At 39.3% G+C, this 23667-nt stretch overlaps 1 protein-coding gene across 11 annotated transcripts in view; it reads right to left on the bottom strand.

The window, feature by feature from the left end:
* LOC121898106 (alpha-1,3-mannosyl-glycoprotein 4-beta-N-acetylglucosaminyltransferase C-like) overlaps positions 1-23667 on the bottom strand; it is a 67734-nt gene that overhangs the window by 16643 nt on the left and 27424 nt on the right. For 2 of the 11 annotated variants that reach the window (XM_042413034.1, XM_042413023.1), the window contains exon 1: positions 2803-3053. The exons of the other annotated variants lie outside the window; for them this stretch is intronic. Coding sequence is in view for 1 of the 2 variants with exons in the window: in XM_042413023.1 (XP_042268957.1) it covers positions 2803-2815 (13 nt within the window). In the remaining variant the exon portion in view is untranslated. Of the gene's footprint in view, positions 1-2802; positions 3054-23667 lie in introns of those variants that run through there. 11 annotated transcript variants of the gene reach the window in all.

Genomic DNA, 23667 nt, shown 5'->3' with positions numbered 1-23667 from the left:
CCCACCTCATTGTACTCAGCGGTTATGTTGAAGGAGGTGAACTGACTTTGAGCAGCGTCTGTCTTTTGACACTTTACATCACGGTGGAGTTTGTCTTTCAGCTAATTAGCCAGTGTCTCCGCATCTAAGTCAGGATTGGGGTTAAGTTCCACCAATGCTGCTTGTCTTCTTCTCTCTGGGAGGATTCAGACGGGGTTTTGACTGTATAGTAGTATTTCCAGTGACATGTTTTAGACAGCGGTCCCTTCTTTACTACACAGCTCCACACAGGCAACACCGCCGTGCCGTCACTCCGCTCCCCGCCCAAGACTCCCTCCACTGTGCTGGTATCCAGGACCGAGGCTCCAAGCGCCTGTGTTACATTCTTCACACCGCGGCTCGGGGCCTCCCACTGACCCCGGGAATGGACAATCACACACAAGCGTTGGTTTATAGGCGCTGTTACCGTATGGAGATCCTCGCAGACATTCGTCTACACAAACAGCCTGTTTCATGGTAGAAATGTCCGTTCTTAGATGTTCAATTTTCCCAAGCCAGTAAGAAAGGTTGAAAGTCACAGGCAAAGTTCATCTAAATAATGAGACACAAGGTGAAGGATGTTTTCACCAGCCTCGTTAAGTAATTTAAAAAAAAACTCTTAACATTAATTAACACCTTTTTGCAGCCCGTTATGTGCTACACAGCGATGAGTGGAGCGCGGGCAAAGTTCAAAAACAACTTTCTTGGAACTCTCAATCCCGTCCGACCTGAAGTGGTTCACAGCCAGTAAAATAATGTCATCCTGACTCAGAGTTTTCATTTTGATGATGAGGAAGTTTAAAAGTTCATCTTCCACAGTTCCATAGTTAAGAAAAATAAACCACAACCTTTGCAAAAATGGCTCTAATGATGTTATTAAAGTTCCTCAGATGTCAGAATCACTGTCCACATCTGCGATTTTCTCAGTGAAATTTTCTCCACATTAAAGCTGCATTAATTGATTTTTTGGCCACTTGGCAACAAGCTGTAAACACTACATTGACATATTAACACCTTTTAAAGTTGTTGTGGCAAATAAGTTTGTCAGCAGTTGCATATTTACACACCCAGCAAACACGGAGCAACATCGTCATTCATTTGGAGTCATATTTCAACAAGTCTTCTTGCTCTTTTTTTTTTTTGCTTTATTTTACTCTCTACCGACTATGATCTGGCTCTTTAGCTGTTAAATGCTCCACTCTGTTCACCAGCTAGATGCTAAACTTTTCTATTTTTTCGCTTGGTGCTGACAACAAGCTAGTGAAGCTCTGTAAACTGAACCACGTTCCCACACATGCGCAGTGGCATCTTCCATATCAAGAACTATCTTATCCCTATTTTTACTCTTTGAAGCCATTTCTAAACAAACTACAGTAGCCACTGTCTTCAGGGACGAAGAATGACGTCATCCAGTGCAGCAGTGTGGTTCATTTACGTGTTTTTAATAGTTTTTGGACAACAACAGAGGTCTACGGCACAGAGGATTATGATATATCAGGCTTTGGATAAAAACACAATACTTGTAAGTAGGATGAGTTCATTGTTGGTTTGAGTCTGATCATGAGATTTGTTGACAATAAGAAAAATATGGAAAATTGCCAGCCTTATCCTTTAAAGTTAATCTTTCATTGATTTTTTTTTTCTTAATTTGATGACATAACCGTTTAAAGAGAAATGAGACACATGGAGATGACACAATGATTCCCAGTTGGAATCAAACATTGCGGTTACATGGTGTGTGTCCTAACCGCCAGACTACCAGGACGCCCCAATAAATTATTCATTGAAAGAAAATAAAGACACTTAAGTAAAACCTAAAAACCACAACTTTTAACAGCCATACATCAGTGCTGAGCCAACATTTCTGCTCGCTTTACTGAAGGGTTGCTGGGGGTTTGAATGAAGCACTGAAATGCAATCTCCTGACTAAAATTATAGTTGATGCATGGATCCAGACTCAGAGGAAAATGTTAATGGAGTTCAGAGGGAGCAAGCTGTGGAATCATCAGCGAGTAAACAGCATTTCTTCCAGAAGAAAGCAAATCTTCTTGCTTCCAGCTGGGAGTTTTACTGACTGCATCTCTGCCTGGTTCAATGTGTTTACTTATTCATCAAGGTAGAGGGGGCCAGCTAGTTTCTCAGACTCCAGGCTCCAGCAGTTACCCTCTTCTTGGTGTTGGACAAGAGGGGCAGACATGATTAAAAATGCATGAGAACAGCATCTGTTCTGCAGCTGCAACACCTGTGCCATATATTCATGCACCTACACTGCATGTTTGATTGTCAGCATGCAGAGCTGAAGCCTTTCTCTCAGCAGAGGAGGGATTGAAGTCTATGATACAGACTGTCTTTTTCTTTTTCTTTTTTTTATTAATTTTGCACAGGCATTATAAGGTAGGTTCAAAGGCACAAAAGAAAATGCACCTGTACTACATTTTTCAAAAGTAATGAGGAGCAAAGAGTGTCTTTCTGAGAAATTGAAGTTCAAAGAGCAATAATGTAGTTTCACAAAAGGAACCAATGCCCCCTAAACCAGATTAAGGTGGTTTAAAAAAGGCAACTATGCCTTGTCAAAAGCAGTGTGAGTCTCTGAGGGAGAATGTAATCTTTTCCAATTGAATACAGTAAAAAATGTCTTTAAGCCTGGTATAATATAAAAGTGGAGTGTTTTCATTTAAATAAAATAAGATGCCTAGCCAGCAGATCCCCTGCGACTGTTTTTCTCTCCAACCACATTTCAAATTGTGGTGGTGTTAAAAATAGTTAGAGTGTAGTTTTCCTCACCTTGCTTGATCATTCTCGATTCGTTCTCTGGCTAGCTGCTAGCAACTGGCTATAGGAGCCGTTTAGCTCAAACTTGCAGGGTTCGCCTTGCAGTTGGGTCAGATTGAGCTCACGTTCCCACCGCAAGCAAACTGCTCCAGAGTTGGACCACTTCCTCAGACCTTTTCCAAACGAAACGCACTGCGCAGGTCTGAAAACGCCCAAAGTCTACAACCATGCTAGCACCTCTGTTAAACTGTACTTAGGCACAGCTTTGCTCTGGGCTAAATGCTAACGTCAGTATGCTAAAAGGTTCATAATTAAAATGCTCACATGCTGATATTTACCAGGTTATTTTAAGCATGTTCACCATCTTAGTTTAGCATGTTAGGATGTTAACATTTGTTAATTAAAACTAAACACAAAGTACAGCTGAGGCTGATGGGACTGTCATTAGTTTTGCAGGTATTTGGTCATAAACCAAAGTGTTTGTATTTGAAATTTTGACTGGATGATGGCGCTAAATGAAAAGCTGAAGGATCACCAAAGTTATTACAGTTCACCCTGAGGCGGACATGAATGTCTGTGCCAAATATCATGGCAATTCATCAACTATTGTCAATGCATATCACTCAAAACCACCTTATTGTGGCACTAGATGAAAAGTAAGGGGATCATTTTCACTTAGGAGACGTCTGGGAACCATTACTGTCTCTAACAAATTTCATGGTTATCCATCAGTTAGTTACTGAGATATGTCAGTCTGGACCAAAGTGGTGGAGCAACCAACTGGGAACATTACCGTCAAGAACCACTCTGCTAGCACGGCAAAAAAAATGGTCAGCAAAAAAATCCATACTTTGTAGTGTAGGAGCTAAAAGTTGCACACACACATTGGTATGGTATTTTAAGGGATGATGAAAGGAGTATTTTCTCTCTCATTAACACTCCTGCTAACACATAAAAGGCAGTATAACCACCAGTTGAATAAAGAGAGGGTTAAAACACTTAATTGAAGTCATGAGCTTTTTCCTGTGACAGCAGTTATTTCTTCTGTAGCTGAGAGAAGACAAGGAATCACAGCAGGGAGGCAGTGATGCAAGTTTCATGTTTGGTATCGGTGAAAAACAGCGATCAAAACAAGACCTGACAACCCAGACCTGATTTGCATGAGTAAAAAAATGACATCATATCTCTATCAAACCACATCAGATTTTTTACCTTCATGAAGCTCTCAACATTAATGCCGTTTTTACACCTCATAAGAACTGGCTAGACCTACAACCATATTCCTCTGTTGGCCAGTGAGCTTCTCCACCAAAGCAGCTATGGGCTAAAACTCTGTGTTGAAGTGAGATGTAGGTGTTAAGGGGAAGGAAAATAAAATGTACTTACAGCTAGTAGATTTTGTCTCCAGGTTTATGAGTTCTTACAGTAATAATTTTCAACATTTTCCTGCCTGTTTTGCAGCTCCCATCAGTGATTTATGTAACTCAGCATTGATTCAACCTGTAGCTTTTTCCATTTTGTTAAACACCAAATAAGGGCCAAAATGGGGAAGTGTAAAAGATGCTTTAGAAAGACTCCAAAACTGGTTTGATTCATGATTTCATTCAGCCTGTTGTCAGTAACTCTAATACAAGCTCAACATTATCGATCAAATCGTCGTAGAGATTAAATATTCATACTGTTGTTTGAGTTTACACCAGTGATGTGAAGTTACTGAAAGCAGAGGCCGTTAGTGCCAAGGGCTTAAACATATCTCCCCACAATATCACACTCATTATTTTCACATCATTATATGTGTGTTACTTTTTCTAACAAAGTGTTCAAAGATCTGCTTCCAAACTTGTAGCAAAACACTGATACAAGTGGATTTTATAGGTAATCAGTCAGACTTCTTATACTATGCATCTAAAACACTTTGTGATATATTTGCTTTGATCATTTGTCAGTCAGCAAAACACACTTGACAACATTTTAAATGTAAATGATGAGGAGTTTCAGCTGAGCAGCGGAGAGAAGGAAAGCTGTCCTGCCCTTGAAGTAACAACAGAAATATGTCTGTTACAATATGAGACATGGTTTAAAATAGTTAAACATAGTCGGGTTTTTAAGTGCTTTGTTATTCATGGTCCTCGCAATCTTAAAAATGCTCTTTTTTGAATGATGCAGAGAGGACTTTGATTTCGGTGAACAGCCCCAGTATTTCGACTTCATGTGTCACTCCGTCTATTCGAGGCAGGATCCAAGCAGCTTGTCTGATTATTATGTAGTGTTTAGGGTGAGTGGTGGTTTTTGCAGGTTTGTGTGACGTCAAAGCCGAGCTGAATGGTGGAAAATGACTGGTTTGGGCGAGAAGCGGTGGACAAGTGGTGGGTGGTTGAGGAGGGGGCAGGGGGGCATTTTGAGAAACTTGGTCGCCTTGGAAACGTCAATATACTTTGAGAACTTTGATTTTCTTCTTGTGTGGACTTATCCAGAGAAAGTTGGCTGGCGTTCTGTTTACAGCGAGACTTCTGACACATTGTGAGAGCTGTCCAGGATGAAAAACAATGAGGGTCAGGAGCCTTGCTCAAAGGCACATCAGAACATTTCAAAGCTGATAAAAGATGTAACTTAAAGGGGACATAACATGCTATTTTGTGATTTTCTGTCATTTAAATATTGTTATAATGTTGGACGTCTATGTTGAACATGATCAAAAGCTTGAGGTGAATGTATGTAAAAATTCTCCCTGAAAGTCAAAAGCAAGAGCTTCAGTCTGCTCTGAACACTTCGTTTGCAAAGTTACCTCTACGTCCTCCTCCTGATGTTGTCAGATTGTTCGCAGATGCCCACAAATGGCCGTCCTCTCCGTAGCCGTTGTTCACATTGTCCACTTGCATATTTAGGATTGGATTCAGGCTCAAACACGTATGTATTTGATGTATTTGACAAGTTGACATTTCGAGTAAAGAACGATAAAAAAGAAGTGAAATCTGACCACTACTGTTTGTTTACGTAGCTTTCCGATTTGCCGAAGGTCTGCCGAGGGGCAGCGTCTGACAGCTGACCAATCAGAACAAAGTGGGCTCATCGGGAGGGGGGCCTTAAAGAGACTGGAGCTAAAACATATAAGTTAAATAAGTTAAATAAGGAGTGTTTTTGAACTGTAAATCATGCAAAGATATTCCAGTAGAGCTCCAGAATATAAATATAGACCTGAAAATGTGCATGATACGTCCTCTTCAAGTAGGAGTTGGAGACAGAAAGAGAGAGAAAGTGAGTCAAATTACATGTTTTTATGTTTCATTTTGTCAGATTTCACTCTGCTACTACACATAAAGGTTTCAGCTCCATTTAATTTTACTGATTCTGTTTGCTTGACGTGCTCTGACAGACAATAAAATGTTTATATGTTAGAGACACACTCCACGTGAATGTTAGTCAGTGTGGACTGAACCGAGTGTTGAAAGAAGTACTCGAATCAATTTACTTAAAAAGGTCCTGCATTTGAAGTGATTTTGTGTGTGTGTATGAGAGTGTGTGTGTGTGTGAAATTCATTATCAAGTATAAAGTACTGAAGAATTCTGTCAGCGTGTTAAATTATTGACGGTGCCATGAAATACTGAAAAAAAAACCACCCAAAACTGGAGATATGAAATGAAAATAAAATCCCTGATATTGGAGGCAAGAGGGTGAAAACGCATCTATAATTTTAACGCTGTCGTAAAAGTTGAGGAAGAAGATAAAGAATAAACAAAGCAGGGCAGAAAAGGACAATAAAAAGCTACAAAGCACAAAAGAGAAACCAGTTAAAAATACAGTATTTTAGATATTTTGTGAACGTATCTCATATCAAAACAATATAACAATTAACCACAGCGATCAGATAAAGGTAGTGGAGTCAAAAATGTACATTTCACTCTGAAATATAACAAATTAAAAGTAAAAAGTCTCTCTAAATACTTGAGCAAGAATTTCAAAACCGCACTTAAATCCAATATTTCAGTAAATGTCTCAGAGGAGTTTGTGCAGGTGTGTGGCCGAGTTTCTCATCACTTTCAAGTCTTCCACCACGGTCCACTGAGCTCGGGCAGGTTTGTGTTCTTTGAGGCAGCTTCAGTAGTAATTAGTGTGCTAATTCAAATTTTTTTCCTGCTTTATGACAGAGATTGTATGTCTTTTTAGTGCAGAGGAAGCAGGAACAAAAACCTAGCAGATCTGATCTTTTGGCTCACACCTAGCAGATGGAGCACTGTGTGGTTTTTATGTTTCTCTCCATGAGAAAGATCACTGTGTACATTTGATGACAGAGGACATTTATTTGCCTAGAGAAACACGGAGCTTAATGTCTCGAGTAGCCGGTGGTGAAGTCACAAATTCAAAGGAGAATTCAATCACATACACAAAGATGCACATGCATGCCTCAAGCACAGGGTTGAGATAATACATATTTCATCCTTGGTCTCTGACCAAAGCCTTGAGATATAGATGAATACAGAATTAGAGGATTTACAAAATGATGACTTTGTATTCTGTAATGAAGGGATGTGATGAGAATTTAAATAGCAACAGCAAACATTCGAGTATGCAACTGATGGCCCTCTTTACACTGCGTCATTTTGGGCCCTCTGAGACGAGAGTTGACAATCGTGACAGAATCATAGTAAACTCTTCGGTTGTCAATCCTAGATTACACAGTGAGACGCTGACTGAAGAGCTTTGGTGACTAAAGACAGCCTGCGGCAAAATTCTGACTGACAGAAATTTAAGACCAAATTATAACGACGTGACTGCAGCTTACGACCCACGTCTACAAGACAACAAATGAGAATGCAACATGAAATGACTCAGAGTGCACCGTCCGGCATGACATTTCATAAGTGCAGTTTTTTGAGTTTATGGAAAAAACAAAATTATTCTCCTTAATATGTTCATGGCACATTTGCGTGACTTTGCTCCATTTTCAAAACATATGAGTGGTGCAGATGGATGAGGCGAGCTGATGACGTGCCTCTGCTCTCTGCTCTCATATATTTTTGTCCATTTACATCATAGCACTACGAGTCACTGAGCATTCAGTGCACAATCTGACAGCCTCAAATTGATATTATACAGTCTGACTCAGATTGTGACCAAGATTTTAATACAGCTATAAACTTACACAGTCGTTGATGTCGCACAGTCTAAAGGCGCCTTTTTGTTTGTTTTTTTCCACATTTTGATGCTAAACATGAATCAGTTAAGCTAATACAGGTAAATTCCATACACATTGAGTGAGAATTAAGCTACCAAAAAACACATTGGTTGATGACATTCTTACCTCAGGGGTCAAGGTTATGAAAACATCTAGCAAGGTCTAAACTAAATATGCAAATAGAGTTCGACATACCAACTGTTGGTGCATTGATGCACCAACCATGAGCCAGTACAAGAGTAGAAGAAGACTGTAAGCCAATAAAAACAACATAGGTTTAAAAAAAAAAAAAGCAAACATTTTATGATGTATAAAACATGTTACACCTTGAATGCGTTTTGGTAAAAAAAAAACATCAGCAGTAAACAAAACTGTTTCTGTTTGAAATGAAAATTCACAGGGTGCCTTTAGTCTAATGACTGGTGGAATCAAAATGCACGATAAATCATCCTGACTGCCTGTCAAAATCAGACATCTAAGTATTCTGTTGTTTATCAGGAAAGTCATCTTCTCTATTAAACCTGAATCCTTTTGGGCTCAACTTAAAGAGACCAAAAACGTTTTACTGGGAATGTTAAGAAGGGTCAACTAAGTCTTCCAAGACCTAAAACAAATTATTTAAAAGATACCGAGTTCCCTCAAACTGGAACCTTTTACCAACCAACATCAAACACATTTCTAATCCAAAAAGTTTCAAACTTCAAATCAAATATATACTAGTTAATATGACATAATGTTATAATGTAATGTTATGTCTAAAATCTATCTCTTTTTGGTTATGTTTCTGTCTTATTTTACATTGACTTTGTTATTCATTCTTTTAATTTTGTTTTATTTATATTCCTCCTGAAACCTTCTGTCCTTTAATATCTGTTAATGTACAGTATACATCTTGTCTGATGTATATTTGTGTGAACTACTAACAGACCCGAGGAAGATGAGCAACCGCATAAGTGAAAGCTAATAGGGATCCTTGCTCATCTGACTTGAGTATAAACTGTGTGAACGCAGCTTCTTCTATATTTCCCCAGCTGGATCAAGGATCGAAACCAGCAACGTTTCACTTAAGTCTCCAATTCTAAAAACATAAGCTGCTGCATCTCCCCTTTCGCTGCCAAAGGGCTGACACACCGCTGATTTACCTGGGTGGAAATTTGTTTGTGTGGCCAGTTATGGAAGCACTCTGACTCATTAATCATTCATCGGGCAGAGGGGCGTCTGCGGAGAGCTGATTCTTGGCATTTAGACGAAGGGGAGACTACAGTAAACACATTTTCTGAGTGCTGCTCTGTGGTCCACATATAATCAATTCTCCTGTTATTGCGTTTCACTTGCTGTGGGGCGATAGGGCGAAAGGATATGATAGGACTTGCCAATAATAAATTTCTATCAGCGAGAAAGCACCAGGGGGGTACTGGGAAGTGTCAAGCTAGTCTGAGCCACATTTCCAATAACAAACAGCCCTCTTGTGAGAAGTCAACAATGCCCCAAGGTGAGACGCGTGCTATTTGTCACTCCAGATGCATGACAATTGCGTTGCATCAATGCAAAATATGTGCTATCCACCCACAGGGGGAACATCTGAAATGAAAGTGCCTGAGAGGGAAATACAGAAGTCATTAAGTATTCTCAAAGCCCATCGCGCTCCCTCAGCTCTGCAGAAACTGGGGAAATCCGTGTCGAAGCAGCCGGCAGTGAAAAAGGGTGCAGTCTCATTGCTACTAGTTTGGGAGGTTTATAAGGGAAAGACACAGATTTAGAGATGCACTGGAATATGGGGGAGACGATGTTGGTCTCCATGGCGACAAGTGTAATGGAAACATCAGTGCGAGCTCAGTGGCAGAGTGGCAAAGAGTGGTGAGACGCCCAGAATCTTTGTGACTCGGGAATGATATCGCTCGCTGTAAAAACATCCCACAGCTCAGTTTCACAAAGAAGGAGAGAGAGAGAGAGAGAGAGAGAGGGGGGAAAAGGTGTCGGAGTGCACAAAGCTCTCCTCTAAAGCTTGCTCCGTTGTCGTTTTTTTTTTTTCTCTCCAAGAGGTGATGATTCCTTCCATTAGAGCAGTTACCCACCCAAAACCCCATAGAAACTGTGTCTGCCCCCCCTACCACTTAAATCACTTAAATCAATTAAATCTAAAGTAGACAGGAGTTCTACATAAAAATCTAATAAAAATTAGCTGCGTTCACACAACTAACAACATAGGAGAGTCATCTAAAGTCGTGTTAATAAACAATCTAATATCAGATTACTTTGTCTTCCTGAAACCTGAAGAACACGTCAGTCTAAATGAATCCACTCCCCCAGTCATATTAATACTCACACTCCTTGAGACACTGGCTGAGGAGCCAACTCAAGCCTTATAATCAACCCTAGACCTGAATTTATTTATAACTCATTCAAAAGCCTCGTTCTTAGTTTTTCACACCCAACCTGGAAAACTTTACAGCCAATTCTATTTGTTATAGTGTACTGTCCTCCTGGTCCATACTCTGAATATTTATCCGAATTCTCTGAGTTTTTATGAAACTTAGTCCTTAGGACAGATAAAGTAATTACAGTAGGTGACTTTAATATTCATGTGGAAGTTGATAGCCTTAGCACTGCGTTTATCTCATTGTTAGACTCAAATGGCTTCTCTCAGAGTGTAAATAAACCCACTCACTGTTTTACTCGCACCCTCGACCTTGTTCTGGTTCATATGGCGTCGAAATTAAACATTTAATAGTTTTTCCACAAAATCCTATTTTATCAGATCATTACTTTATAACTTTTGAATTCCTATTATTGGACTACACTCCATTAGACAAAAATGTCTTCACTAGATGCCTATCTGATAGTGCTGCAGCTAAATTTAAGGAAGTGATTCCACAAGCATTGAATTCAATGCCATGTCAATACAACAGAGGACTCTTATGCTAACTTTAGTCCCTCTGAAACTGATCATCTTGTTGATAGTGCCATAGGGTCACTGCGAATGACACTCGACTCCATTGCCCCTTTAAAGAAGAAGATAATAAAACAGAAGAGGTTAGCTCCATGGTATAACTCCCAAACCCTCAAATTAAAGCAAACATCGCAAAAATTCTCTAATTCTCTATAAACCTCTTAGACCCCACCCCAACTGGGCTGCTTAAGGAAGCCTTACCCTTAGTTAGCACTTCTGGACTGCTGGACTTCCCATGATGCACTGAGCTCCTCCTTCCCCTCTCCATCTATATGCATTCATGTACCATTAATGCATGTTACTAACTTGGCTTCTTCCTGCTTTCTCGTCTCACAGGTTTCTACGGATCATGGTCACGGACTGCCTGGTTATGGATTGTGGGCTTCTGTGGATCATGGTTGCGGACCAACCGCTGCCCCTGTGGTCCTGCTTGGCACCCACACCTGCTATTATTAGTCATATTTCTATTATTATTGTTGTTGTTACTTTTATTATTGTTGTTGCTGTGCCTCTCTGTGTCTCTCTCCCCTCTCCTCCTCCCTCTTTCTCTCTTAACCCTCACGGTCGATGCAGATGGCCACCAACCTAGAGCCCGGTTAAGCTCAAGATTTTCCTTGCCACTGTTGCAGAGTGCTTGCTCATGGGGGGAATGTTGGGTCTAGACCTGCTCTATGCGAAAAGTGCCCTCAGATAACTTTTTATCTACTTGACTAGACGTGATAATTAATGAAAGCAGAGCTCCGTTCACACTACAGCTGTTCACACTACACACTTCAGATTCAGATCTTTTTCCTTGGAAGTGTGAGAGAAAGTGAGGACTTGTAATTATTGTGAACAGCATGACAAAAAAACATGAGCGTGAAAAGATTTTACAAGTCAAATGAGCAAAAGTAGAAATATGTATTCAATATGTGAAAAATTAAGCTAAAGCTTGGTTATGTCAAAAGCTTCATATGGAGGAGACGGTAATTTGAAATGAATCGGAGGCTTTGAATTTGAGTTTTAGTTGCCTAAATTTAAATGATGATTCCAGTTAATTCCATCTTGGGTGTTTTTTAGTAGCTCTGACCATTGCTTTCATCAGATAACATTGTACTTCACCAAGTAATTTCTGTGATCTGGAAACACGGTGACATCGCTACAAGAAAGTCCAGCAGGGCAAAGAACAGGCAAGAAAGGCTGCAAACAAGCAGTTTATCCAGATTATCCAAACCACTTAATTTGAAGGTAAAACTAAAATTGAGTCCTACACTACACTATAGAACTACAGTAACTACTACAGCTGGTCTGTTAAGTGGTGGATGTTTACTACAGACACTTTGAGTAATAATTTTAATGTTTGCTTTCAGAAAATGTGGCTAAACTGTTGGTTTGTTTCTTTAGCATCTGTCTGATCATCTGACAGCTTGTGTTTTTTGCCCTGTCAAATTTGTTTTTAGCAACGTCTCCATCTCCCTAGATCTCTTAAATAAACTTGTTGAGTTTTTATCACCAATACGAATGATTGGCAAAACTATAAAATTAAGATGTAATTTGTAAGAATCTTAATTATCCTTTAAATCTGTGATGACCCCTGGTGTCATCCGAGTTCGGTCTTAGGATTTATCTGTCTGCCTTGTTTCTGCAGGTGCTTGTTAGAGCGACTGGCGACCCCTGAGGGCCCGCGGTGTGTCCAGGTTATTAACACTGGGCTCCAGCTGAGGCAGTGCTCTCTCAGTCTCCTCTGTCTGCTTGTTGCTGCTGCTGCTGCTGATTGCAGCTCTCTGCTCTCCTCTACAGTTACCCATTTTGGTTTGGTTTAGTGATGTTGCCTTTGTTTGATTATACTTATTATTATACACCCACACACACACACACTATCCATTCATGCATCATGCACCTCACACAGATTTCACTCATCTCCACACCTCATACAGTAAATATTTAGTTTGCTATTTAATTTGGCTTATTAAACTTATCTTTTGTTGACTCTTAAACATGGTTTGTCTCCTCTTTGTTGCGGCCACTTGAACCAGATCATAACAAACGGGGGCTCGTCCATTATTGTTTGTTTTGTGCCTCAGGTAAGCGGGTGGGCGCATGGTGTGATTGTGCAGCTGATGAGGTGATTTGGTCCAGCTGTGTTGCTGTGTGCTTTGTTGCCAGAGCTTCTCTGGTCTTTGGTTTTGATTTGATTTAGCTCTGGTTTTCTGATTTTGGGAGATATATCATGTTTTTCTGCAGGAAGGGTTTGGTTCTGACCCGATGTTGGGTTGTTGTGTGCTGTTCAGAAGGTGTGTGTTACTGTCCTGATACACTGTATACAGAGTCTTCCCCATTAGGCTGTTCCCCTTTGTTTGTTTTGGGGTTTTTTTAGTGTTGTGGTGACATGGTTAGTATCGGCTGTTTTCGGACGTCTGTGTCTGGAGCATATCTGCGTGATTTTCTGGGGTTGCCTGCTTACAGGTCGCTTTACAAGTCCGCTGGTTTTCATTGAGTAAATACCTGCCGCAAACCACATGAAGACTAGGGGTGAGTTGTTGGTAAATTTTGGTTAGGTAGTTAGGGGATAATTCTCTGCTGGGGGTTGGTATTAGTCTTAGTGCATGTCTGTAAGTGAACACATCACTGTCTGTATCTGTATTTGTAATTAAGGCTTCCTTGATGGGGTTTTTTGAGGCACCTACAGTGGCGTTTGTAAATGGCTGTAAAAAAAGAGCAGCTGGTGCAAACAGCTGACCATTATGGCATTATTGTTGCAGAGAAAAAAGGTAAGGATGAGATTAGAAATGAGGTTTTGTTGTTTTTGTTTGAACGAGGGATATTACATAAAAGTGAATTTTGTCCAACCGTGGTGGAGCCAGCATTCGTGCCAGTGTTAGAGACAGTTACAGTTAGTTACAGAGACATATGGACAGGGGTTTACAGATCCTGAGGTTCCTGCTGTGTGTTTGGATGGTGAGAGGGAACTAAAAACTCCTAAACCTGATGTTCCTGTCACATGCGGTAGGATAACAAAGTCTCATTTAACGCTGCGGGCCAGGATCTGTCTGTCACCTGTTGTTAAAGCCTCAGGTTCCTTCAGTTGTTGGCCAAACTTTTGTTCCAGCTGGGGTTGGGGGGGGGGTTGATGACCCCTGGTGTCATCTGTGTTTGGCCTTGGGATATACCTGTCTTTCTGTTTCTGCAGATGCTCGTTAGGGCGACTGGCAACCCCTGAGGGCCCACAGTGTGTCCAGGTTATTAACACTGGGCAGCAGCTGAGGCAGTGCTCTCTCACTCTCCTCTGACTGTTTGTTGCTGCTGCTGATTGCAGCTCTCTGCTCTCCTCTACAGTTACCCATTTTGGTTTGGTTTAGTGATGTTGCCTTAGTTTGATTATACTTATTATTATACACCCACACACACAGACACACACTATTCATTCATGCATCATGCACCTCACATGGATTTCACTCATCTCCACACCCCATACTGTAAATATTTAGTTCGCTATTTAATTTGGCTTAATTTGTTTAATACATTTATCTCTTGTTAACCTTAAACATGGTGTGTCTCCTCCAGATCATAAAAAATCTAATGTTCAACAAAGTCGCTTTGTTTGTGTAACCTTAGCTACTATACTCATTACATTTTAGTTGATTTTATTTAGTTTAACTTACTAATTTATGTTTTGTTAATGGGCTGTACAATTTATTTTGCTAAATAATATATTTTTAGTAGTAATAATGCCACTGTATTTTGGACTATTGCAGAAATTACATTTTATTATTACTCCAGTAGCTATTATTTCATTACCACTTAAAGCACTTTAACTAATATTATTTGTGTGTAAGCATGAAGTAGATTGGCTCTTCTGAAAATACCTCAACACTTGAGCCCCTTTACCTTCTTAGCACTTTGTTGATTGTTGCACTACTTTCTTGTTGTTTATATTTTTTTGTATTTTTTATGAACTTGTCTACTTCCATGTGTTTCTTACTTTAATTAAAAACAACAAAAAAAAACTCTCTAAGTCTAGAGCTCTTTCTCATTGCACTTGTACCAGAGGCTTGTACTACGAAGCAGGGTTTGGGGTGAACGAGGTAACTTATGGTTTAACTCTGGGTTTTCAGGGTTACTATGGTGGTTTACTTCTTACCGGGGTACATCACCATGGTAACTTATGCTGAGCAGTTAATCTGCTCCGGACCAGGTTAACCTGTCAACACTCTGACCACTGACCAATCAGATCACTGGAGATAACGAGTCTACAGGATCCCAACATGGACAAAAGTCCTGAGTTACAATAAAGTGACAAGTAAAAAAGAGCAATATAAATTTTTATAGGTCAGTAGAAACATTTTATTGTTCCAGGATTTTTATTTCCACTCTGGTTTTAAAACAGAACATATTCTCTAATATCTCAGTTTGATGTAAATAATCCACATTTGATGACTATTGCTATACGATCTTTTACCGCTTCAGTTACTAGCAGCACTTCTTGCCTCCAAGTTGACACTGTTCAAAGTCTCATGTTTTCTCCTGTTTTGTTGTGTTTTGTCTTGTTGTGCTGAGACACTTATAAAGTCCTGAGTTACAATAAAGTGACAAGTAAAAAAGAGCAATATAAATTTTTATAGGTCAGTACAAACATTTAATTGTTCCAGGCTTTTTATTTCCACTCTGGTTTTAAAACAGAGCTTCTAACAAACGGAGAGATCGTTTACGACACTGAACACATAACGATGATTTTAGCTGCATTTTAATTGTGCAAAGTGGATTTTATCCCCGGAGTGACAGCTGACAGTGTGGATGATTTTACACTCTGATTCCATCACTGCAGCTCAGAATAACATGAGACAACCGTGTGATGATAATTGGAAATAAACACGAAAAATAACCCACACACTGTTAATTGGCTCCCATGATTATAAATGCAATATTTCTGTCAGATAGACCTCGTCAGTCATTAACAGCTTCTCCACTCTTTGCTTCAGTAGCAGAAACAGTCTGGCATTACGTTTAAGTTTTTGTTATGTGACATATTCAGAATAGTTTCTTCATCATCCAACTACATAGCAAAAAATGCTCACTCTATACTTAAGTATAATAATACCTACATGCACTTTAAGCCTCAGTCTTTTTTAATATGTGGAAATTATTTCTTGTGTTTCTGCATCTTCTTATTCTGTTGTATGGTTACAGGCTTGTTTACATTTCACTTTGTTGAATATGACTTTTTTCTGTCCCTAAAACACAAGTTTCCTGTATGTACTTTATATCACTGTTTCATATCATATCATATGAAGTACTATTCATAATACTACTCTTAAAATACTCATTCATGGTCCTGATAATGTTGCTTGTAATTAACAACCCCACCTCTTCTACATGAACGCACTGGAAACCCTGGAGTTAGTTGATAACCAGCCTCATAGTACTGGTTATCTGGAGGGCCGATGTTAGGCTCAGTGAAGCCAGATAAGGAAAATATATCCTGGTTATGTTGAACTTGCTTCGTAGTACAGGCCTCAGGTCAGCTACTTGAGAATTTGTACCACGGCTCTTTTGAGTCACTGTCCTCTAATGCTTGACTGTCTTGCCTCGCTTGTAAGTCACTTTGGATAAAAACATCTGCCAAATGACAAAATGTAACTATAAAATGTTAATCATGCCCCCTTACCTAAGAGTAATTCAAGAGCAGTTCCTGTTTTGACTGTACAGTAACAGTAATGTGTGCTAAAGGAGTCAGACTTGCCATGTTGATGTTGATTAATGAAGAATATTTAAAAATAAACTTGCTTCCTTATTACCCACAACACAGAGTGACTGGAGAATGCTATCAAGATATTAGGGATACACTTGTCTAAACTTAACAGTTAGTAAAATAAACTTTACATGAGACACAGCGTCCAAAAAAAAAGAAAAATTGGATAAAGTGATTGCTGAAGTGATAACTTTAGTGAATTGTAAGATCCTGTGTCATAGTCTTAATAAACCACTGTGCAGTACTGTCCTTTGGTATCTGATAAAAACTTAAAATCTGATAAAACTTAAAACAAATTTTACTTAAATCGTATTTCATCTTCTCAGTGCTACCTGTAGCAACACACACATATCAATGGAGTGCTAAACACTGTCTCATTTTCCAATATAATCCAATTTCCAATCTTTGATAGTTTCATATCATTTGTGTACAATATGTAGTCTGCATTTCAGAGTTCATGTTCATTTCCCTGTGCTGTTCATCCATCTTTCATTTGACACACGGTCATAATTTTGGTTATGACTAACACGGGTGTAAATTTGGCAGCAGTGAGGCTTTTCTTACCCTCTGAATGTTTCCTGTCATCGCTGTCAGCTCATACTGATATCAGATATTTATTACATCCATGCAGAGATGTGAACAGTGATCCAAAAAATCAGATAGGAGCAGTAATTTGGAACCAAGCCCGAAAGCCTTGTGTTGTGAATGTAGCAGGAGAGTGCGTAGCAACAAAACCATCATTACTCAGCTGCCTGCCAAGAGTGTACAAGGGAAGCTGCTACTATAAGATGAACATAATAGGATGCTAATAAATCCTCATTGGGATCACTGGGAGTTCAAAATGATGTTTCCCAGAATGCTCATCAATCAGACAAGCAGGAGGCTGACTTGCTTTTGGAAGGCATCCTGATTCAGCACGGTTTTGCTTTGTCTAGCGAACAACCAACCATCATGTTATTCTCTAATATCTCAGTTTGATGTAAATAATCCACATTTGATGACTATTGCTACACAGTCTTTTACCGCTTCAGTTACTGGCAGTACTTCTTGCCTCCGAGTTGACACTGTTCAAACTGTCTTGTTTTCTCCTGTTTTGTCTTGTTGTGCTGAGACACTAACACATTTACTTAAAAACATATAAATTTGTATAAACCCCTGGAACAAATGGGATTAAAGGCGGATGGAAGGCTAAAAGCTTGTAAGTCTGGAACTGAATGGACAAACTTAAAGATCCCCTCCAGACATGTTTTAGATGTATATAAAATAATCGACTTTTAATAATAATTTGTGTTTTTTCCACAAAAATTGAAGAATCTTTTATATGCAAATATATTTCATTTCAGAAGTTTAACTGCTGGACACAAGATGTCTCCTAGTTCACTGTAAAGTCCATTCTCATTGTTTGTGCACTGGAGGTAAGTTGAATATAACCAGGATTGGTGCAACATATTTATTCAGTTAAAACTGCTCCATGTGAAAAGTGCCCTGAGATGACTTTTGTTGTGATTTGGCGTTATATGAATAAAATTGAATTGAATTGAAATTGATTGGCTTCCAAAGTATTTGTGATGTCACAAATCATGCTCGTAGGCCCGCCCGTTAAAATTGGATTTTCAATGAGAGACAGAAACAGCAGCTGAATGTGAAAACAGACTTCTAGTGTCAAACTCTGCACGTACATCATTCTGCACAGTGAAGCTCAAAATTCCAACTGTAGCAACAAGAAGAAAAACATATTTTTTTTTAGCAGAGGGGGACTTCAAACAATATTAAGTCTAAAAGTCAGTGGCATATCCAGGACATTTTGACTCGGGTGGGACACAGAGCTAGTATGGGGTGGCCATGGCATAGTGAACTTTAATGAATGGCAGGTGATCAAAATGTGTAAATACAGATGTTCAATGCATTGCTTTGCTTCAACTTATGCACAGATAAACTCATGTTAGCATCCACTGTAATGTTTGTCCTCAAGGCCTGGTTGTTGTTTTTACATTTTATAATACAGAATTAAACTAAAGGTGCCATGTTGACCACCCACAACAACTACATGTAATATTACAACCTATAACAGCACTAACATGCAGATACCTTTCTATTCAGTTCTCTATTCCATGCACTTTACATTTTTTTCATTCCCAACTATCACAGTCTCTGGGAAGCTGTGTTTATTCAAACATGTCTATTTCCAATCAGTAATTCTGTTCAGGATAGGCTACACATTGTCTAAGAGCCGTTTCCCTGTAGTGGAGTAAATATGTTATATGTTACAGGTTCAGAATGAAGCTCTGGGTCCTCTATCTCTGAACTGTGAAGTTCACTGTAATAACTTTAGCTTACACTCCTGCTTTAAGGTTCTCAATGGACTTCACTTACCTTGAACATCCCATACACAATGCTACAAATACCTCCATGTATAAACTGCTCATTTTCTACACAATACAGAAACGATATGGAGCATACACAACCATAAATATATTTCTCATCTGCGTGAGTTAAACTCGCTTATGTTCCATAGATATCACTTAATCAGTTTAACTAATTGAAAACATCACATTACACCTTTAACTGTGTTTATTGAATGACCTCGACAGTCTCCAACAACGTCTGGGAAATACAATAAACCTCACTTTCCAGCCTACATCTCCACAGGCCCGCAGGTTTAACTTTGCTGGTTAACTGCCTGTATCCTAGCAATAATCTCACTCTCATACACTCTGAACACAAATCATCATCGAAATGGCCGTTAATGCTGTCTATTAACACACATTAGACTGTGAATTACATATGCTAATTGTTAATCGCTAATGCTTCCAGCACATATACACATCCCAGCCCCACGTGTACATTCAAATTCACATTGTATGCAACCCCAAATCAATGTCCACAACACTTACAGGAGTTTACTCTATTTTGTCACCATAACAGTCCCATTATTGTTTTCTTACTGGTGCAAAACATATTTAAAACAGTTGTCAGCAATGTTATTCATATCATTGTGGCGTTAGCTCAGCTTGTGGTCACTGTGACTGGAGTCCTGACGGCCATCGCATGCTTTTGATTTGAGACCTGCTTTTTTTTCTGACTCATGGTCAAAAGTCCTCTGACTACAGATCAGCTCTCACGGCTTCAGTCTAACCATTACTATAGTAGAAAGAAATGGCAAACTGGCCCTATATCAGCTGATCAGCTGTCGTCATTGATTAACCAGTGTTTGTCCCGCCTATTTGTATTGATGGACTTGATCAATGACCTATCAGATGTGGGGTGGACACAGGGACCCCTAAATTCACCACTGGCTAAAATAGTGATGTTTAGTGCATATAACGTTTACCATGTTCACCATATTGGTTTGACGTGTTAGCATGCTAGCATTTGCTAATTAACATTAAACACAAATTAGTTTTGCAGGTATTTGGGCATAAAACAAAAATATTGGACAAACTGAATTACCTGACGGTGGAGATAAAGGACAAGTGAAAGGATCACCAGGATACATTGACTGGGCGATAGTCGCTGAGATATTTCAGTCTGGACCAAAGTGGTGGAAAACCTACTGACGGACACTTCCATCCATTAAGCCATTATCACTATCATGGTTAAAAATTAAGGCTGCAAGTACAGACCTGACCTGAGTGTACAGGTACGCACTTAAATGTGCAAGTTAAGCACAGTCAAACTCTGTTTTCAAGCACAACTTTTTCAACATATTAATGCAATTCATTTTTTGTAATTCTTTCCTGTTTTATCCTTTCAATCTCGTCATGCCGACATGAAAATCACCCGGAAACTCAGATTATATTGGGAATGTGTGTAAGACGCCACAAATTTGACAACATGAGCCTTTCACATGTGTGAAAATGCCATGTAGACTTTTGATCTTTTTTGATAGAAATGGACTGAATTGAATTGGACTGGGTTTGATTGAATTGGATTAGGCCGGATTGAATTGGATTAGACTAAATTAGATTGAATAGGATTTGAAGAATTATGACTTAAGCTTAAGAAAAAAAGGAAAAATTAGATTTTATCTCAGAGGATAAAAACCTCCATAGTTTCTACTTTGGTCCTCAAAGACAAGAATAACTTGACACGCTACACCAAACACAACACCATGAAAAGATCACAACAGGCAGTTGCTAATTTATCTTAATTTTTCCCACTTTCACTGCTCTGCTTTTAAATGAATAGCTGCATAATGTAAAACATCAAAGATTAAATGGTATCGTGCCAGTATAGAGATGGTATTTTAATATCTGGTGTGTAATATATTATTGTACATTAACATTGCACCAACCTATTTAGGGACACATTTTAATTTGTGCAGCTTATTGTATTATCTGTCAGTTAATGCATTAGTAGCTGCTTTAAGCCTTCCTGTTGCAGAAACAGAATGTAAGTTATTCCATTACAGAATTTCATCTACATTAAAAAGGCATTTTTCTGGATGGGATTTTGTTTTGGTGTTCTTAAAAGGATTAGCTGAGGACAGCGCTCAGTCTCAGAGTTCATCTTTTAGCCTTTAAAGTGGAGATATGGAAGTGCTGGGAGAACGCATTTTTTATTTTGTTTGTTGAGTTTCTCTCTTGGCTGAGAGCAGCAGCAGCAGCAGCAGCAGCAGCAGCAGCAGCTCTCTCCGTGACTGTTTTTCTTTACAGAGAAGCTGTTTTGATGAGAAGAGAATGTGACACCGCTGAAGGACCTCCACACCAACCCCCGCTTTATCAATTAAGATTTTTAAGCCATCTGAAGTCGCTCTCATTTCCAATCTGAAGCCTCCATGCCTGCCTGGAAGAATAATGAGAGGCCGGCTCTGCCAGAGGTTTAGTCTGACTACTACCATAACAATTCACTGCAGGAAGTGTAAACCATCTTCCCTCTGCTCACCAGATCAATTCTAATTTTGTTCCTGAAGTCAATACTCTTCTCATATCCCTCTTTTTCTTCAGCTACCTTATTTATCGGACCTTTGCGTGCATGTAGAAGGTTAAATCAAATCTCATTTTCAGACTGAGACCATAATGTATGATGTACATGGTTTCATAATAGCAGTTTTTCACTTCCGTTGTAGGATTTAAGATGACACCTTTCATGTTCGGAGACACTGTTGTGATGAACTTGTCTGATCCACTGTGATACTATTTCTTTCATATTTATTGGGCCATTAACACTCAGATTGGTCTCCTTTTAAGAGAACCAACTTTGACAAACCCTGCAGTAAATATACACAGAGGAACTGTAGAAGAGGGAAACCTGAAGTCTCAAACTATATTTGCAAAATCCAGTCATAGACACCCAGTGAACATTTCTGCTGCACCTCAACAAAACCTTTTTTTTTTAAAAACAGCTTTGAAACAAGCTTTACAATGATCGTTACACCTGAACTGCAGGCGAGGTTGTCAGCTAACAAGTGATCTTCATGTCTCTAAAACTCTGGACGTGATCTGAAACAGACCCGTGGAAAACTCATCCAGAACTATTGTGCATAAATTAATAGTAATTTAGAAAAAGAGAGCAACTCTATTAGAATTGGAATTGAGGACCAGTCCAAAACAGACCCGAGGATAATCAGACCACATCTAAAATGCGGTTGACCCGAACAGGTGCAGATAGAGAAAGAGAACAGCAACACTGGCAGCAGCACGATGCTCCAACAATTAACGAGGAGCCACAATCGAACAGACAATCCAGCTCAATCCAGTTTCCAAAAACACATTTTGAGACACGTTTCCTGAGAGGTTGTAACACATGCAGGGGTTCATGCTATCAGAGAGATCTAACTCTCTGCAAGAAAGCGTATTTCACATAATGTCAAACTATTCCTAATAATTTTGTGATTTCACTCCATTTACTGGAAATGTCAACATAAAATACTCATTTTGGATCATTGGCAACCTCTGAGAAAGGCAGCGCCAATTTAACTACCCTACTAAAATGTTAACCTAGCCGGTTAACATTTTAAACACAGTGGCGAGCCAATTGTTGAAAAGACCTAATGGGGAATGTAGCAACTAGTGATGCAATTATAGCAAAATAATGTAATAACTGGTCTCCAAAGTTGTAGGAAACAGGCAAAAAACATTGATGCAATCATTACCCATCATCCTGTTAGTGGTGATCACAAATCATGAGGCTTTTTATTGTTATGCACTTATTTGTTTAAGAGACAATAATAAAGAAATAAATGTAGTATCACACACCATTATACCTTAATGTCAGGTTGTTTTACATTTTCTGATTAATATTATGTTCAGAAAAGTTGCTATAAAATACCAACAATGGACTATTGTATTTGCTGTGTTGCTGGTTTAGGCTGTTTAGACAGTCACGTGTGACATATCAACATTTTAAAGGTTTTTCTTTTACACCTTGGCTTAAAGACAACTGGATCTGCACCAACGGATCTGGCACAAGATGAATATTTTTTTAAAACAATTCCCATCATGATCACTTTAAAGTCTGCAGAGAGTTTCAAGTTGTTCCAAGAATGAGTCGAGCCTCAGACTCTGTGCTGTTAGAACATAACACTCGGACGCTTTTTGTCGCATGTTGCCGCCATCCGCGATAATCAAAAGGTTTTGTCAGGAAACGATGAAACTGAGTCCTCCAAAGGCGGGGACGTCTGGCGTGCCTGCCACCTTCAGGCGAGACAGGCTCAGCTTATTAAGATTTGAGGAGCTGTGTATTGTATGTAGCTGCCTGTTGGGACACTTTAAGCAGCGTGGCGCCTCAATTCGCATCATCATACACACCATAACTCAAAGAGATGTTGAACAAAGCATAAAAAGAAAAAAAAAAAAACACTGAACAGTCAGTCCCTGTCAGTTTAAGAAGAATCTGCTTTATGTTATGCATGCCTGCTAAAGCTGACAGAAGAAAACTGTCTGCAGCTGTAAGTGTTTTTGAAACGACTGTGCTGTTCTTGTCCTATTTGCTTTTATGTTTTGCCTTTTTGTACAGTTTTGTTGAATGCAGGTATGCTAGCAAACAGGAGGACTCTGCGTATTCTGTCCACTTTCAAAGGATGC

Source organism: Thunnus maccoyii, chromosome 5, assembly GCF_910596095.1.
Source record: "Thunnus maccoyii chromosome 5, fThuMac1.1, whole genome shotgun sequence".
Taxonomy (NCBI): Eukaryota; Metazoa; Chordata; class Actinopteri; order Scombriformes; family Scombridae; genus Thunnus; species Thunnus maccoyii.
This window is presented reverse-complemented; position numbering and strand designations above follow the sequence as displayed.